General features: G+C 40.8%; 1 protein-coding gene across 1 annotated transcript in view; it reads right to left on the bottom strand.

Moving 5' to 3' along the window:
- The window catches only part of LOC141147913 (uncharacterized), a 123,410-nt gene that overhangs the window by 66,303 nt on the left and 38,976 nt on the right, over window positions 1-18,131 (bottom strand). The window contains exons 3-4 of the mRNA XM_073635071.1: window positions 11,465-11,488; window positions 1,986-2,015 (exon numbers count right to left, since the gene is read on the bottom strand). Coding sequence (XP_073491172.1) covers window positions 1,986-2,015; window positions 11,465-11,488 — 54 coding nt within the window. The remainder of the gene's footprint in view (window positions 1-1,985; window positions 2,016-11,464; window positions 11,489-18,131) is intronic.

Genomic DNA, 18,131 nt, shown 5'->3' with positions numbered 1-18,131 from the left:
CAGAGTCTGTGTGTTTTGAGGAGACATGGACTTGAATCCAAAGCAAGACCACTTCAAGGGTCCCCCAGGCACACGCCTCCCAAAGAGTAGTGTTCCCTTAAAAGTCAGATCCCATAGTCAGTAGGCAAGAGGCTCTCCAAAAACCTCTGTCCTGGCAGGGTCTGTCAAACTATGTAACTGTATATGCAACATTTAGCCTTAGTTTACACTTGTGGATAGAGAGTGATTAAAAACTCAGTTAAACCACAAATTTTATGTTGTGTTGCAAAGCATTGTGGTGCCACAGAAATGATCTCCCCATTATCTACCTACTGCTAAATGTGAACTGTTCAACTGAATGGAGAAAAAAAGGCCTCCAAGAAATGCTGGGACTTTGATGTGAGTTCATATAAAGTAGTCAGAGAATAAAAACATTTGGAGAGCTCATTGGCTCAGTTTTGGCTGCTCATAAAAGACAGGACTACCCTCCAGTGGAAATGCACCATAATTAGTTTATACAAAAAACAGCCATTGTGTTTCAGGGGTTAGAAAAACTCCCCCTTTATCAGGATATCCTAAAACAGCCTTGATGAAGGAGGACTATTTTCTGACCCCCGAAACACATTGACTGTTTTTAGTATAAGTGGATAAATTAGTTTGGACACTTTGGTCTTGTGCTCCTTCCATTGGTGCATATTTTATTCTCTTCAACTGAATATGGCAGCGCTACAACACCACCACAACTGTGTGCAATGCATGTGGTTGTGGCACTATGGTATGGGTCTTATGCCCCGTACACACGGTCGGATTTTCCGATGGAAAATGTCCGATCGGAGCGTGTTGTCGGAAATTCCGACCGTGTGTGGGCTCCATCGGACATTTTCCATCGGATTTTCCGACACACAAAGTTGGAGAGCAGGAGATAAAATTTTCCGACAACAAAATCCGTTGTCAGAAATTCCGATTGTGTGTACACAAATCCGACGGACAAAGTGCCACGCATGCCCAGAATAAATAAAGAGATGAAAGCTATTGGCCACTGCCCCGTTTATAGTCCCGACGTACGTGTTTTACGTCACCGCGTTTAGAACGATCGGATTTTCCGACAACTTTGTGTGACCGTGTGTATGCAAGACAAGTTTGAGCCAACATCCGTCGGAAAAAAGGATTTTGTTGTCGGAATGTCCGAACAATGTCCGACCGTGTGTACGGGGCATTAGGGGTTAAAACAGGTTGGGTCCCACAACCACGACCACCACAAGAAAAAAATAGGAAAAAAAAAAACAGGTTAGGTGGTGATATGTCACCTCCTGTTAAACACCCTCCTAAAGCCCCATACACATCATATTTTCTGCTGAGTTTTTCCTTCAGATTTACCAAAACCATATAATATGAGGTCAAGCCTTAGGAGTTTCAATGTGTATGCCATCAGGCAGGCCCTTGCACTACATGGTTTTGGTAAATCTGAAGGAAAAACTCAGCAGAAAATCTCATTGTGTGTATGGGGCTTAAGAGTGATTCACCACAGAGCACTCTTCAAAGGGCACACATTATGTACACAAGTCCTTAAAGTGTATGTCGGTCTGCAGCCAACTGGCACCCGATCAGCACTCCGAGCCAATTGCAGAAAGTGCTGATCGAAGTGTACTGGTGGGGGGGTTGTCCCCCTGTCAGAACACAACAACAGCTCAGCGGGGAAGATCACTGGACTAACCTTACATGGTTAGTCCAGTGTCTCCGAACTGTAGCCGACAGGTTTTTTTGTGCAACCCTCGGGGTTGCATGAAAAAAAACTGTAGTGTGTACCCGTCTTAACTTTGTAATGTCTCCTCCTTTAGAAAATCAACCCTCTTGAGACCACATGTCTTCTGAAGACCTAAGATGGATAATTTCTACCCTAGGCAGTCTATAGCTCTATTGGATTTATGGAGGCCAATCAAATCAATATGTAGACCTCTTTGGCAGACAGAGTACTTCTATCAGAGATTCCTCATGTGGTGACTTACCTCTCTGCTTACAATGGTAGCCTTCAATACCTGAGGAAAAAAGCAAAATTATTATATTATTATCTTAACCACTTGCCGACCGGCTCATGTCGATATATGTCGGAAGAATGGCACGGCTGCGCAAAGCAACATACCTGTACGTTGCTTCAAATTTGCCGCCGTGTGGGCGCGCATGCCACCAACAGCGCAAGCGTGTGCCCGCCACATTCTCCGCGAGCATTCCCGCGGATCCCGCGGACTGTATGTCCGCCAGTTGCCCGCGATCGTCTCACGGAGAGGCAGAACAGGGAGATGCCGATGTATACAAGGCATTTCCCTGTTCTGCCTAGCAACATGACAGAGATCTACTGCTCCCTGTCATCGGAAGCAGTGATTGCAGTCATGTGACTTGAAGCCCATCCCCCACAGTTAGAATCACTCCCTAGGACACACTTAACCCCTTGATCGCCACCTAGTGTTAACCCCTTCCCTGCCAGTGTCATTTGCACAGTAATCGGTGCATTTTTATAGCACTGATCACTGTATAAAGGACAATGGTCCCAAAATAGTGTCAAAAGTGTCAAATGTGTCCGCCATAATGTTGCAGTCACGATAAAAATCGCTGATTGCCGCTATTACTAATAAAAAAAAATAATAATAAAAATGCCATAAAACAATCCCCTATTTTGTAGACGCTATAACTTTTACGCAAACCCATCAATATATGCTTGTTGCAATTTTTGTTTTTACCAAAAATGTGTAGAAGAATACATATCAGCCTAAACTGAGGAAGAAATTTGTTTTTTTTTTAATATTTTTGGGGGATATTTATTATAGCAAAAAGTTAAAAATATTGCATTTTTTTCAAAATTGTCGCTCTTTTTTTGTTTCTAGTGCAAAAAATAAAAACAGCAGAGGTCATCAAAACCACCAAAAGAAATCTCCATTTGTGGGAAAAAAAGGACGTCAATTTTGTTTGGGTACAACGTTGCACGACTGCGCAATTGTCAGTTAAAGCGGCGCAGTGCCGAATTGCAAAAAGTGCTCTGGTCAGGAAGGGGGTAAATTCTTCCGGGGCTGAAGTGGTTAATATTACTAAATGTCAAAGGAGCAACAATCTTAACTATGTTGTCTGCTTAACCACTTGCCGACCGCCTAAGGACGATATACGTCGGCAGAATGGCACGGGCAGGCAAAATCACGTACCTGGTACGTGATTGCCTTCCCGCGGGCAGGGGGTCCGATCGGACCCCCCCTGGTGCCCGAGGCGGTCGGCTTTGGTCTGGCAGCAATCAGAGATGAGGGGGAGGCCATCCATTCATGGCCCCCCCCTCGCGATCGCTCCCAGCCAATGAGAATCGTCCCCTGCCTCTGTGTAGTACACAGAGGCAGGGGATGTGATGTCATCTCTCCTCGGCTCTGCAGTTTCCATTCCGGCGCCTAGGAGAGAAGACTGAAATGTGACTTGCACAACACAACACACACAGTAGAACATGCCAGGCATACTTTACACCCCCAATTCCCCCCCCCCCCCCCGTCACACTGACACCAAGCAGTTTTTTTTTTTTTTTTCTGATTACTGCATGGTGTCAGTTTGTGACAGTTAGTGTGTTAGGGCAGTGAGTATTAGGCCCCCTTTAGGTCTAGGATACCCCCCTAACCCCCCTAATAAAGTTTTAACCCCTTGATCACCCCCGTCACCAGTGTCACTAAGCGATCATTTTTCTGATCGCTGTATTAGTGTCACTGGTGACGCTAGTTAGGGAGGTATATATTTAGGTTCGCCGTCAGAGTTTTATAGCGACAGGGACCCCCATATACTTTCTAATAAAGGTTTTAACCCCTTGATTGCCCCCTAGTTAACCCTTTCACCACTGATCACCGTATAACCGTTACGGGTGACACTTGTTTGTTCGTTTATTTTTTATAGTGTCAGGGCACCCACCGTTTATTACCAAATAAAGGTTTAGCCCCCTGATAACTCGGCGGTGATATGCGTTGCTCCAGGCAGCGTCAGATTAGCGCCAGTACTGCAGCATACGCCTCCCTTAGTGGTATAGTAGCTGAACGGATCAATATCTGATCCGATCAGATCTATACTAGCATCCCCAGCAGTTTAGGGTTCCCAAAAACGTAGTGTTAGCGGGATCAGCCCAGATACCTGCTAGCACCTGCATTTTGCCCCTCCGCCCGGCCCAGCCCAGCCCACCCAAGTGCAGTATCGATCGATCACTGTCACTTACAAAACACTAAACGCATAACTACAGTGTTCGCAGAGTCAGGCCTGATCCCTGTGATCGCTAACAGTTTTTTTGGTAGCGTTTTGGTGAACTGGCAAGCACCAGCGGCCTAGTACACCCCGGTCATAGTCAAACCAGCACTGCAGTGACACTTGGTGACGTGGCGAGTTCCATAAGTGCAGTTCAAGCTGGTGAGGTGGCAAGCACAAATAGTGTCCCGCTGCCACCAAAAAGACAAACACAGGCCCGTCGTGCCCATAATGCCCTTCCTGCTGCATTCGCCAATCCTAATTGGGAACCCACCGCTTCTGCAGTGCCCGTACTTCCCCCATTCACATCCCCAACCAAATGCAGTCAGCTGAATGAGAGGCATTGTTTATTTATGTCCTCTCGAGTACCCCTACCCAACGAACCCCCCAAAAAAAGATGTTGTGTCGGCAGCAAGCACGGATATAGGCGTGACACCCACTATTATTGTCCCTCCTGTCCTGACAATCCTGGTCTTTGCATTGGTGAATGTTTTCAACGCTACCATTCACTAGTTGAGTATTAGCGTAGGGTACAGCATTGCACAGACTAGGCACACTTTCACAGGGTCTCCCAAGATGCCATCGCATTTTGAGAGACCCGAACCTGGAACCGGTTACAGTTATAAAAGTTACAGTTACAAAAAAAAGTGTAAAAAAAAAAAAAAAACCACAAACAAAAATATAAAATAAAAAAAAATAGTTGTCGTTTTATTGTTCTCTCTCTCTCTATTCTCTCTCTATTGTTCTGCTCTTTTTTACTGTATTCTATTCTGCAAAGTTTTTTATTGTTATTATGTTTTATCATGTTTGCTTTTCAGGTATGCAATTTTTTTATACTTTACCGTTTACTGGGCTTTATTGTTAACCATTTTTTTGTCTTCAGGTACGCCATTCACGACTTTGAGTGGTTATACCAGAATGATGCCTGCAGGTTTAGGTATCATCTTGGTATCATTCTTTTCAGCCAGCGGTCGGCTTTCATGTAAAAGCAATCCTAGCGGCTAATTAGCCTCTAGACTGCTTTTACAAGCAGTGGGAGGGAATGCCCCCCCCCCACCGTCTTCCGTGTTTTTCTCTGGCTCTCCTGTCTCAACAGGGAACCTGAGAATGCAGCCGGTGATTCAGCCAGCTGACCATAGAGCTGATCAGAGACCAGAGTGGCTCCAAACATCTCTATGGCCTAAGAAACCGGAAGCTACGAGCATTTTATGACTTAGATTTCGTCGGATGTAAACAGCGCCATTGGGAAATTGGGGAAGCATTTTATCACACCGATCTTGGTGTGGTCAGATGCTTTAAGGGCAGAGGAGAAATCTAGGGTCTAATAAACCCCAATTTTTTCAACAAAGAGTACCTGTCACTACCTATTGCTATCATAGGGGATATTTACATTCCCTGAGATAACAATAAAAATGATTAAAAAAAAAAATAAATAAAAGGAACAGTTTGAAAATAAGATAAAAAAGCAAAAAATCAATAAAAAAAAAAAAAAAAAAAAAAGCACCCCTGTCCCCCCTGCTCTCGCGCTAAGGCAAACCCAAGCGTCGGTCTATCATCAAATGTAAACTGCAATTGCACCATGCATGTGAGGTATCACTGCAAAGGTCAGATCGAGGGCAGTAATTTTAGCAGTAGACCTCCTCTGTAAATCTAAAGTGGTAACCTGTAAAGGCTTTTAAAAGCTTTCAAAAATGTATTAATTTTGTTGCCACTGCACGATTGTGCGCAATTTTAAAGCATGTCATGTTTGGTATCCATGTACTCGGCCTAAGATCATCTTTTTTATTTCATCAAACATTTGGGCAATATAGTGTGTTTTAGTGCATTAAAATTTAAAAAAGTGTGTTTTTTCCCAAAAAAATGCGTTTGAAAAATCGCTGCGCAAATACTGTGTGAAAAAAAATGAAACACCCACCATTTTAATCTGTAGGGCATTTGCTTTAAAAAAATATATAATGTTTGGGGGTTCAAAGTAATTTTCTTGCAAAAAAAAATAATTTTTTCATGTAATCAAAAAATGTCAGAAAGGGCTTTGTCTTCAAGTGGTTAGAAGAGTGGGTGATGTGTGACATAAGCTTCTAAATGTTGTGCATAAAATGCCAGGACAGTTCAACCCCCCCAAATGACCCCATTTTGGAAAGTAGACACCCCATGCTATTTGCTGAGAGGCATGTCGAGTCCATGGAATATTTTATATTGTGACACAAGTTGTGGGAAAGAGACCAATTTTTTTTTTTTTTTACACAAAGTTGTCACTAAATGATATATTGCTCAAACATGCCATGGGAATATGTGAAATTACACCCCAAAATACATTCTGTTGCTTCTCCTGAGTATGGGGATACCACATGTGTGGGACTTTTTGGGAGCCTAGCCGTGCACGGGACCCTGAAAACCAAGCACCGCCGTCAAGCTTTCTAAGGGCGTAAATTTTTGATTTCACTCTTCACTGCCTATCACAGTTTCAGAGGCCATGGAATGCCCAGGTGGCAAACCCCCCCCAAATGACCCCATTTTGGAAAGTAGACACCCCAAGCTATTTGCTGAGAGGTATAGTGAGTATTTTGCAGACCTCACTTTTTGTCACAAAGTTTTGAAAATTGAAAAAAAAAAAAAAAATTTTCTTGTCTTTCTTCATTTTCAAAAACAAATGAGAGCTTGAAAATACTCACCATGCCTCTCAGCAAATAGCTTGGGGTGTCTACTTCCCAAAATGGAGTCATTTGGGGGGGTTTGTGCCACCTGGGCATTCCATGGCCTCCGAAACTGTGATAGGCAGTGACGAGTGAAATAAAAAATTTACACCCTTAGAAATCCTGAAGGCTGTGATTGGTTTTCGGGGCCCCGTACGCGGCTAGGTTCCTAAAAAGTCCCACACATGTGGTATCCCCATACTCAGGAGAAGCAGCTAAATGTATTTTGGGATGCAATTCCACATATGCCCATAGCCTGTGTGAGCAATATATCATTTAGTGACAACTTTCTGTAATTTTTTTTTTTTTTGTGTCATTCAATCACTTGGGACAAATAAAATGAATATTCAATGAGCTCAACATGCCTCTTAGCAATTTCCTTGGGGTATCTACTTTCCAAAATTGGGTCATTTGTGGGGGTTTTGTACTGCCCTGCCATTTTAGCACCTCAAGAAATGACAGAGGCAGTCATAAATTAAAGTGTGTGTAAATTCCAGAAAATGGAAAGGGGGAACCTCCAGGAATTTGAAAAAATGTGGAAGCCATGGTTGGATAGGGTGGTCGGATTAAGGGGTAAACTTGGAATGTAAGGGATCAGATTGATAATCCAGATATACACGCACTAGAGGAATATAGAATAGGGTGGATACACGAAGAAAATTAGGGTCATTAGAGGTTGGATATAGCTAGGTATTATTAGGGAACACTTAACCTTGTAGATAGGTAGGTTTTCATATGGGAAGGTCATGGGAATAGAGGGGGGGCGTAGGGGAAGGGGTAGGGGGTTAGTATAAATATTATAAAATATCTAAAAGCCCACTATTAGTACTAATAAGGGGCTTTGGGGGTGGGGACCCCATAAGCCCAGCTCTTTATAAGCGGTCTTCTCCTAGCTCTCATTTATTGTGTTTCTTGTTTCTCCCTCTCCTCTGTATGTAGCCCTGCAGGCGCCAATGATACTTTTGATATCCTAGAGAGGGAGGAACAGGACCTATACAACCCGTTCGGCTTAAGAGGGGTTTTTTAAGTAGCCTGAGGTTAATTTGGGTGAAGAATTAATTTGGGAGAGTACTTAACAAAGATATATATGTATACCTGTATTACAATTGATGAAAGTTTTGGGAAAAAAAAAAAAAAAGAAGGGGGAAGAAAACCACAATGATGTAAATCCAAGTCAGCGACAATAAATGATCACTACGCTGATTAAGCCAAGTGGCGACGATTGCTGAAGTGGTAAAAAAAAAAAAGAATTCCAGAAAATGTACCCTAGTTTGTAGGCGCTATAACTTTTGTGCAAACCAATAAATATACACTTATTGACATTTTTTTACCAAAGACATGTGGCCGAATACATTTTGGCCTAAATGTATGACTAAAATTGAGTTTATTGGATTTTTTTTATAACAAAAAGTAGAAAATATCATTTTTTTTCAAAATTTTCAGTCTTTTTCCGTGTATAGCGCAAAAAATAAAAATGGCAGAGGTGATCAAATTCCATCAAAAGAAAGCTCTATTTGTGGAAAGAAAAGGACGCAAATTTCGTTTGGGTACAGCATTGCATGACCGCGCAATTAGCAGTTTAAGCGACGCAGTGCCAAATTGTAAAAAGTGCTCTGGTCAGGAAGGGGGTAAATCCTTCCGGGGCTGAAGTGGTTAAAGGTAACCCCCTCCATAGAAAAATACATCATACTGAGTACATATACTCTACAGTATATTGGTAAAAGTATGAATCATAGATTTTTAAGGCATCGCCCTTAGAAACTTGCAGATATGTTTCCTATAAAAATAATACTTTAAAAATAAAGTTTTTTTACAATATCGTTAAAAATACAGCAATATAAAAAAGTGTAAATATACATGTTCCATATCACTTATTTTACAACTCAACACTATCCACATGCTTGCTAAGGGATAGTAATTTTGGTAGTGGACAATGTATATAGTCCCCCATTAGCAACCTGCAGAAGTTCAGAGGTGGCAGTCACTTGACGCATTTCACAGATGATAACGCTGCCTCCTCAGGAGCTTATCATGGTGGAATCTACAATAGGCATACCATTTAGTAGAGATTATATATGAATATATTAAAAATAAATGCAGTAAACAATTATTTACAACCAGTAATATAGTGTTATGGTAACAAAAAAGCAATGTCAGTAAACTACTTACCACAACTCGTATTGGTTCGGGAACTACTTAGAATGGCAGACTATGTTACTGGCTGTATATAACTTTTGGATTTAACGCAAGTAAAAGCAAGCAACAATTATATCATGATATTAAAAAAACACATAAATCTTGTTTATATATTTCATACATTGTGTTTTTATAGTATCCACCACAACTCCTATTAGAAAATAAACATTTCATGTTTTTATAAAGGCAAAACTTTATTTTTTTCTTCATTTTTAGTGGCAAGGAAATATCTACCACATCAGGTTTTTATTACTATTTATGAAAAAAGGATTATTTAATAAAAAAAAATACTATATGCAAATAAAATTATTTCATGTTCCTTAGTTTATATTTTCCTTTATTCTACATGCAAACCATGTCCATCAGTAGTGAGAGGGGTTTGGGGTAAACTATAATGCTTACAGTAGAAGCTATAACAGTCGTTGTTTTTTCCCATGGTTTACTTTTTTTTTTTAAAGTTTCCTGCAGTCGCTTTGGCAGTGTTATGCAGCGTACACACGACCGGACTTTCTGGGAAACTAGGTCCGACGGTCTTCCCGCCGGACTTCCGACGGACTTTCTGAATAAACGGACTTGCCTACACATGACCGGACTTTCCAGCAGACTAGGTCCACCGGTCTTCCCGACGGACTTTCAACGAAATTACGGCGGACTTTCCAAATGAACGGACTTGCCCACACATGGACAAGTCCATTCATTTTGAACGTGACTCGGATACGACGGGACTAGAAAAGGAAGTCAATCTTGCTGCTTTTATCAGTGAGATTAACACCTTGCAAGCCCCATCACGGGGCATACCAGGCCCTTAGGTCTGGTATGAATTTTCAGGGGACCCCCTACGCCGAAAAACCGGTGTGGGGTCCCCCCAAAATCCATACAAGACCTCTATCCGAGCACGCAGCCCGGCCAGTCAGGAAGGGGGGTGGGGACGAGCGAGCACCCCCCCTCCTGCACCGTACCAAGCTGCATGCCCTCAACATGGGGGGGTGGGTGCTTTGGGGGAGGTCGCGCCCTGCGGCCCCCACCCACCCCAAAGCACCTTGTCCCCATGTTAATGAGGACAAGGGCCTCTTCCCGACAACCCTGGCCGTTGGTTGCGAGATGCAGTACCCTGCCCTTGCGTCGTATCTGGTCCGTCGGACCAGCATACAGACGAACGGGCTTTCCGTCAGGAACTGAGTCCGGCGGAGTTACGACGTAAAAATTTAAAGCAGGCTTCAAATCTAATGTACGTCGGATTTCCGACCGTAACGGTCGGTCGGAAGTCCAATGCAGACCACACACGGTCGAATTGTCCGCCGGATTTGGTCCGTCGGACCAGTCCGGTTGGAAGGTCCGCCCGTGTGTACACAGCATTAGAATTTGATTTGCCCTTTTCACTGTTACCACACAGATTTACCTTCATTTAAATTATAGTTAAAGATATGTTATCTAATTCTATCCTTATGCGGATTAGCCTCATATAGTTTATAAAGTACAAACATTTTGTAATATTTGCCATCTCTCTCATTTTACTTTTAGTGTTTTCATTATCGAGAAAAAAATCCTTTGGTTGAACTAGTTGTAATTTTTCAAGCTAATAAGTTGCTGCATCAATAAAGAGCTGCAGGTGTCTCTCCATAAACAAAACAAAACAAAACAAAACCAAAAAAAAAAAAAATATATATATATATATATATATATATATATATATATATATATATATATATATATATATATATATATATATATATACACACACATGTGTATATGTGTGTGTGTATGTATGGGTTATAAGTGAAAAAGTTTAACCCAAAAAGTTTCCAAATTTGATTGGAACTTCCTCAGAAACTTTTATTGCATCACCAATAAATGTCATTTTTATATTTTGGTATTCTATTGATTTGGTATTATTGTTTCACTTTTAACCCATTGAGCGCTGACCTTTTCCAATTTCTCATGTTATCGAGAGTCAATCAACACAATCTTTTAATATATAAAAAATGTACCAAATTTGTATATATCAGGTAAGTAGAACTAGAAAAGCTATATAAAACAATCATTCAGATGTCTTACAGTAGGTGGTACCGACAGCAAAACATTTCTTGGTAGTGAAGGTGATTGCAATTGCCTACATAAATACCCATAAAAAAAATGCATACAATAGTTATGTATTACAAAAAGTATTGCATATGATACAACAAATATGATGGCTGGTATAACACAGATTAAATAAGCCAGTCCCACCATATAAGGTATACAAGCAAAGTTTTACAACATTTTCAATCTAACTATATATGAATATGTAGGACTATGTACAGAAATAGAACACAGAAAGACGATTACAATCTGAGATCACTTACCAGGGCTTGGAGAGTTGCTGGTTTCTAGAAAAAGAACAGAAAGTAAGACTGGGTTATGAAGTTAATGTAATAATAAAGAACTAAATAAGAATTTACTTGGTAAGTCAGCACTTCTTCCTGGAGTGTTAACTCTTTGTCCCTTCCATTGCTCATGGAGAAAATTGGTTAGCCCTGCAGAGCAAATCTTTAATTTGGGATGAACACCCACATGGAGCAGATCAGAGTCTGAGCTCAGATGGGGCAGATTGTAAAAACCAATATAAAAATGTTCTAACCGAAAGGTTCTTATAACCTTTAAAAAGGGGAGGGTTGGCCAAAAAAAGTTTCCTATTGTATTTAACATATCACCAAATGCAAAAAACAAGTCACTGCATAAAAAAATCCCCCAGCGTCCCTTCCCCATGTAGTAACAGGTACTTCTATAGAGCATTTATGAGTTTACGTGTTTGGTATAGCTTGTCCATGGAGTTCCAATAGTATTACATGGGAACTTTAAAAAGCAGGATAAGGAACTTTCAGCTTATCAAAGCAATACTAAAGGGGAGATTCTTCTGTGTCAGGGCTGGCCCTATTATGGGTCCCGGTGGGTCCATTGGTCCCAGGTGGTACTCTGGGAGGGGCAGCCGTGGCAACAGGGGTGGACTATCACTTTGTCCTGGAGAGTGCAGCGAAAGGAATCTAGGATCACTAAACTGCCTTCTGTGTTGGGGGGTGGGCACATCAATATTGACAACAACTCCCTCCCTCTAGTGCAGTGTCATCCTTGCATGTCGTCCTGCTGGGGAGCGGAGCGGGGCGGACAGGAGGGTAATGTGGGAAGAGGGCACAGTTTTCTGGGTACAATCATGCCAAGCACAGAGTATGCTGTTGAGTGCCCTGTGCCTACACCATGCACTGTACTAGTTCCTCAGCAAGAGTAGAGTGGAACAGGTGGGGCACATGAGGTTGGGAAGGCATTGGCTATTAGTGCTTTCTTGAGCGATTCTAGATGCACAAAACTTTCCTGCTCCTCTGCTTGCCTTCTCCCTCCCCTCTCTATTTATTTCTATCACTCCTACTTTCTCTTTCAGAGTGTCCTGATGTCTGTGTGACATCACCAGCCCCACCCCTTAGCCTCCTGTTTTTTTTTTTTCCTCTCCCTGCTCCGGACGATCTCAGTGCCAATTCCTTGTCTGTGCAGTGACCTCTCCTCCTGTGTCATTTCCCTCTGACCCTCTCCTCTCCAGCCCTACTGCCAAGCTGAGTGGTGCTCTCTCCTCTGCCTCTGTGCTGCTGAGGCTGACACTAACTTATCAGCAAACAGGTAACACACTTTCAGGCTTCATATCACTGATATAGCTGTGGAAACAACTGTTCTTTCAGATTCTATTTTTAGTAAGTGTGCATTCACAAGAGGTGCAAATATGTGTCTCCCATGCAGGGCTGGCTTTTATCAGCACAGGGTACATAGGTGTTGCACACATCCCCATGCCAGCAACCCAATCATTTCTACTGGGACATGAAGTTGCATGGACACAGTCACTGTATTCTAATATGACATACAGGTGCGGGTTCTAATAGAAATGAATGGGGCGCTGGCACAGGGATGCACGTAATTCCTGTGCATCCCCATGCTGATAAAAGAGAGCTCTGCACAGAACACACATGTCTGTGCCACGTGTGTGGGAAATTACCTTTAAGTGCATGGGGGTGCCTCTAAGAGTTAATGGCATCCCCATGTGTTTTCTTAAAGCAGCGTGTTTTTTTGTGGGTGTTGGAACGCACTGACACCCGCATCCACACTGATGTGAACCTAGCCAAATTTTTGGTGGACGTGATTTTTTTTTTTTTGAGGGGGGGGCAGCATTTCATGCTCGGTCCCAGGCAGCACAATGTCTTGGGCCAACCCTGTTCTGTGTAATGATATAGATTGATCGGAAGTGCCTTGTTATAGTTGGAAAACTACTTTTAAGGAGCATCATACCTAAAAGAAAAGTCAAATGCCCTGTACACATGATAGGATTTTCCTGACAACAAATGTTGGATGTGAGCTTGTTGTCAGAAAGTCCGACCGTGTGTATGCTCCATAGAACTTTTGTTGTCGGAATTTCCGCCAACAAATGTTTGAGGGCAGGTTCTCAAATTTTCCGACAACAAAACTTGTCAGAAATTCCGAGCGTGTGTTCCACGACACACAAAAGTCCACGTATGCTCAGAATCAAGCAGAAGAGCCGCCGTCGTACGTGTTGTATGTCACCGCATTCTTGAAGTTTGGAATTTCCGACAGCATTCGTGTGTATGCAAGACAAGTTTGAGCCAACATCCTTCGGAAAAAAATCCACGGAAAATTGTTGTCGGAAAATCCTATCGTGTGTACAGGGCATAAGTAGTGTACATATACACATACTTTTTGCCAGTGTTATTATTTATGAATTGCCCAGGTAGGACAGTAATTAATTAAAAATATAAATGTTGACCAAGTGAAAGAAACAGTAAGATATCATGCCACCTGGACATTAATTAACTTTAAGTACAAACAGATTCTTAACAAAGCATTAATACACAGCAAATACATTACAGAATATAAGTATCAATAAATTTAATTTATTTGGTGAATTAGTATGACTGAATAGTATGATGCATATTACTAAAAGATACATGTTTCATGTAGCTTGGGATTAAGCAGCTTTCTCAGGTATGTCTAAAGATCAGTGAAATTTCCCAGGAGAACTCCAAGGTGTTTCTCTACAACTCATTGGTTATCCATCTTTATCACCCATTTTGTGAAAAGATTATTTGTAATTCTCCACCACATCAGAACTAAGAATTAGAAGTTGAGTATAAAGTAATAATGTTTGACTTTAAAAAATCTGTGATAAGTTCCCAGGAAAAATGATTCTGGTGATATTTGGAAGATTGCATTGGTATACAATGAATGTGTTGAGAGATCTATTTTTCAACAGTTTAAAAATTATGGTGAAAGGGACCCAACAAAAAGATAAGTTCCTATATTGGAGGAATGTCTTCACAGTTGGTGAAGATTTACCAAAGTGAAGTAAACCCATATCCATGGTATAGAGACAAGTTAGAACAATTCACATTTTTAAATAAGTTGTTTTGCGCCCACAGTTAATTTTTTTTCAATTCACTTACTGCAGTGATACACAGCACTGCCAGACAAGGGACTCTACAACACGACTAACACCATATTAGCTCATGGCCTTCACCTTCTCCTGTATATGGGTCATTGTCTAGATTAATCTAGAGTTGGAAACCTCCTTCTCCATTAGTTTACTTTCTTAATTTTGATTCTTATAGAAGGTGAGTAGTTGATGCTTCTCCAAAGTATATACCAACCCCCTTCCTCAACACACAAATTTCGGGTACACATAGAGAAATTCAGAGGAATACTTACGTGTTAATCCATCAGAAGCACACAGCAGGGCCAGGAGGAAGGAGAGGGATATTCGGCCTCTCATCATGGAATTCTACTTTCTGTATTGATTCCTCCCTACCATAAACTGCCCCCAACACCCTCTGTTCACAGATGATATAGGTCAGCTTTTCTCCCTTCTTTTTATAACGTTTCAAACACACAATGCACCCTTTGGCACAGGCCAAGGAAACTTTCAAATGTACTTTCTCATATTATTTTTTGTCTATAATCCCATAGAAATGTAAATGATATTGCCTGAATCAAGAAGGGCTTATGCATATCCTTAGCAATCACGTTTTTTTTCACATCTTTGATATACATAGAAGAACAATGTAATCTTTTTAAATACAATGTGTGTATTTTGTTTTGATGTTGTTTTATTGCTGATAGATTTATATTTATATTACTGCTAGGTATCGTCTATCTCCATTGACGTATGCAACAAACCTATTTAAAATGTTAAGTAAACAAAGCTTTTGTAAGACATGTACACTAAGTAAAAATGCTGTACTAAAGTTGACTGTGCATTAAACCCCCTATGAAAAAAAAGTTCAAACAATGAAAAAATAAAACTTTGAAAATATGACTAGTCATATCAATCCAAAAAATTTGTTGAGACCAGAATAATGGGTGTGCACTGACGAAAAATTTGGTTGTTTTAGTTTCATTTGTTTTTTGTTTTTTTTGTTGTTTTTTGGGTCATTTGTTATGATCGCAATTCGTAAATTTGTAAGTTCGTAAATTTGAAAATTCATAAATTCTTAAAAAAACCTAAATTCAAAATTTTGAAAATCTGAAAATAAGAAAGAAATTCCAAAAATTTGAAAGAACGAAAATCCAAAAATTATAAATAATGACTAACTAACAATTAAAGCATGTGAATAAATAGTACCCCAAACTGTGATTGCAAGAGGAAAACAAATCAAACATAGAAATAGTTTTATTTAGTAATTTTTGCAGTGACTGGTGTGGATCCAGGTGACTTTTTCTTCAAGTTTTGCAAACTGTACATGAAATAGACTCTGTATTGAGTCTCCAAACATTTCCTTGTATATAAATGTCTCTTATCAATCCACATGTCACCTGGCTTTAGTTTATGAGATCCTTCCAAACTGTTAGGATCGCACAGAAATTAGTTTGTCAAAAACTTTAATGCCGCGTACACACGGTCGGACTTTTCGTCTACAAAAGTCCGACAGCCTGTCCGACAGACTTCCGGCGGACTTTCCGCGGACTTGCAGCAGACTTTCTAACGAACGGACTTGCCTACACACGACCACACAAAAGTCCGACGGATTCGTACGTGATGACGTACACCGGACTAAAATAAGGAAGTTCATAGCCAGTAGCCAATAGCTGCCCTAGCATGGGTTTTTGTCCGTCGGACTAGCACACAGACGAGCGGATTTCGGGGTCCGTCATAGTTACGACGTAAAGATTTGAAGCATGTTTCAAATCTAAAGTCCGTCGGATTTGAGGCTGAAAAAGTCTGCTGAAAGTCCGGAGAAGCCCACACACGATCGGATTACCAGCCAGCTTTAGTCCGTCGGCGTCCGTTGAACTTTTGTAGACGAAAAGTCCGACCGTGTGTACGCGGCATAAGAGATCAGCAACATTCTCTGTAGACATGTGCACTGCCGAACAATTTGTTCGTATTCGTTTCATTCTGTTTTTTTTTTTTTTAGCTTTGTTTTTAGGGTCAGTCGTTATGATCACAATTTGTAAGTTCATAAATTCGTAAATTTGAAAATTTGTAAATAAGAAAATTCATAACTTCTAAAATTCGTTATTTGAAAATTTGAAAATCTGAAAATAAATAAGAAAGAAAATCAGAAATATCGAAAGAAAAAAATCCGAAAATTCTTAATAATAACTAACCAACTAATAATAACTACCTATTACATTATAGGTATTGGAATTTCCTTTCAAATTTCTCTGAAGTTACGAATTACTCAAAATAACAAATGCTGCATCTAAACAAATGGAATGGATCTAATTAAAAGTAAATAATAATAATAATAACTTTTTTATTATTATTAGTTATTAGTTAGTTATTATTTCAGATTTTCTAATTTTTGGTTTTTCAAATTTCCGAGTTTTAGGAATTCTCAAATTTTTGAATTTACGAATTTTAGAATCTTACAATTTTAGAATTTACGAATTTACAAATTTGTTAACCACTTGCCGACCGCCTCACGCAGATATACTGCGGCAGAATGGCATGGGCAGGCAGAATCACGTACCTGTACATCATCTGCGTGTTTAGCTTCAGCCAAAAAATCTATTTTAAGCTTTTTGGAAAACATAGGGAAGAGTTATCACCCCTGTGACATTTGTTTTGCTGTCTGTGCTCCTCTTCAGAAGATTTCACCTCACTTTTTTTCCCAATGACAAATGTTTTTTGAAAATTTGGGTTTTTTTGTGAAACAAGGATTGGTGATAAAGCATCAGTGGAAAGGAGAAATGTTTTTCCCATATTAACTCTTACAGGAGAGAATTTCCCTTCCTAGTGGTAGATTTCATCTCACTTCCTGTTGTCTCCTTCCATTTGCAAGTAGGAGTCATTTGTAAGTTGGATGTTTGAAAGTAGGGGCCTGCCCTATATACTCAGCAGAAATTTGGGCCTTAGGTGTTGTTGTGGCCACAATACTGTAAGCCCTCACAGGGCCCTGCTGTGGAATATTAGATCAAAAATTGTAATTACATGCCCCTGTTGAACAGGGGCAGAAAAATTGAGCCTTTGGTGGTGGTGGTGCTGGTGCCACAACATTGTAAGTCCTCACTCACTCTTGGTGGGCGCAGAAATGGGCCCTTCTGTGAAATATTAGATCAAGAATTGTAATTACATGCCCCTGTTGAACAGGGGCTGAAAAATTGAGCCTTCGGCACTGGTGCTGGTGCCACAACACTGCAACCCCTTACAGATACTCTAGTTGAAACGCAGGAACGAGCCCTGCTGCAAAGTATTGCATCAAAAATTGTAATTACACGCCCCTGTTACACAGGGGCTGAAAAATTGGGCCTTAGGCACTGGTGCTGGTGCCACAACACTGCAACCCCTCACAGAAACTCTAGTTGGAATGCAGGAATGAGCCCTTCTGCAAAGTATTGCATCAAAAATTGTAATTACACGCCCCTGTTAAACAGGAGCTGAAAAATTTTGCCTTAAGCACTGGTGCTGGTGCCACAACACTGCAACCCCTCACAGATACTCTAGTTGGAACGCAGGAACGAGCCCTGCTGCAAAGTATT

The sequence above is a fragment of the Aquarana catesbeiana genome, linkage group LG06 (genome assembly GCF_042186555.1).
Source record: "Aquarana catesbeiana isolate 2022-GZ linkage group LG06, ASM4218655v1, whole genome shotgun sequence".
NCBI classification, from domain to species: Eukaryota; Metazoa; Chordata; class Amphibia; order Anura; family Ranidae; genus Aquarana; species Aquarana catesbeiana.
The sequence above is the reverse complement of the archived record's forward strand: the minus strand, read 5'-3'. Positions and strand labels throughout refer to the sequence as shown.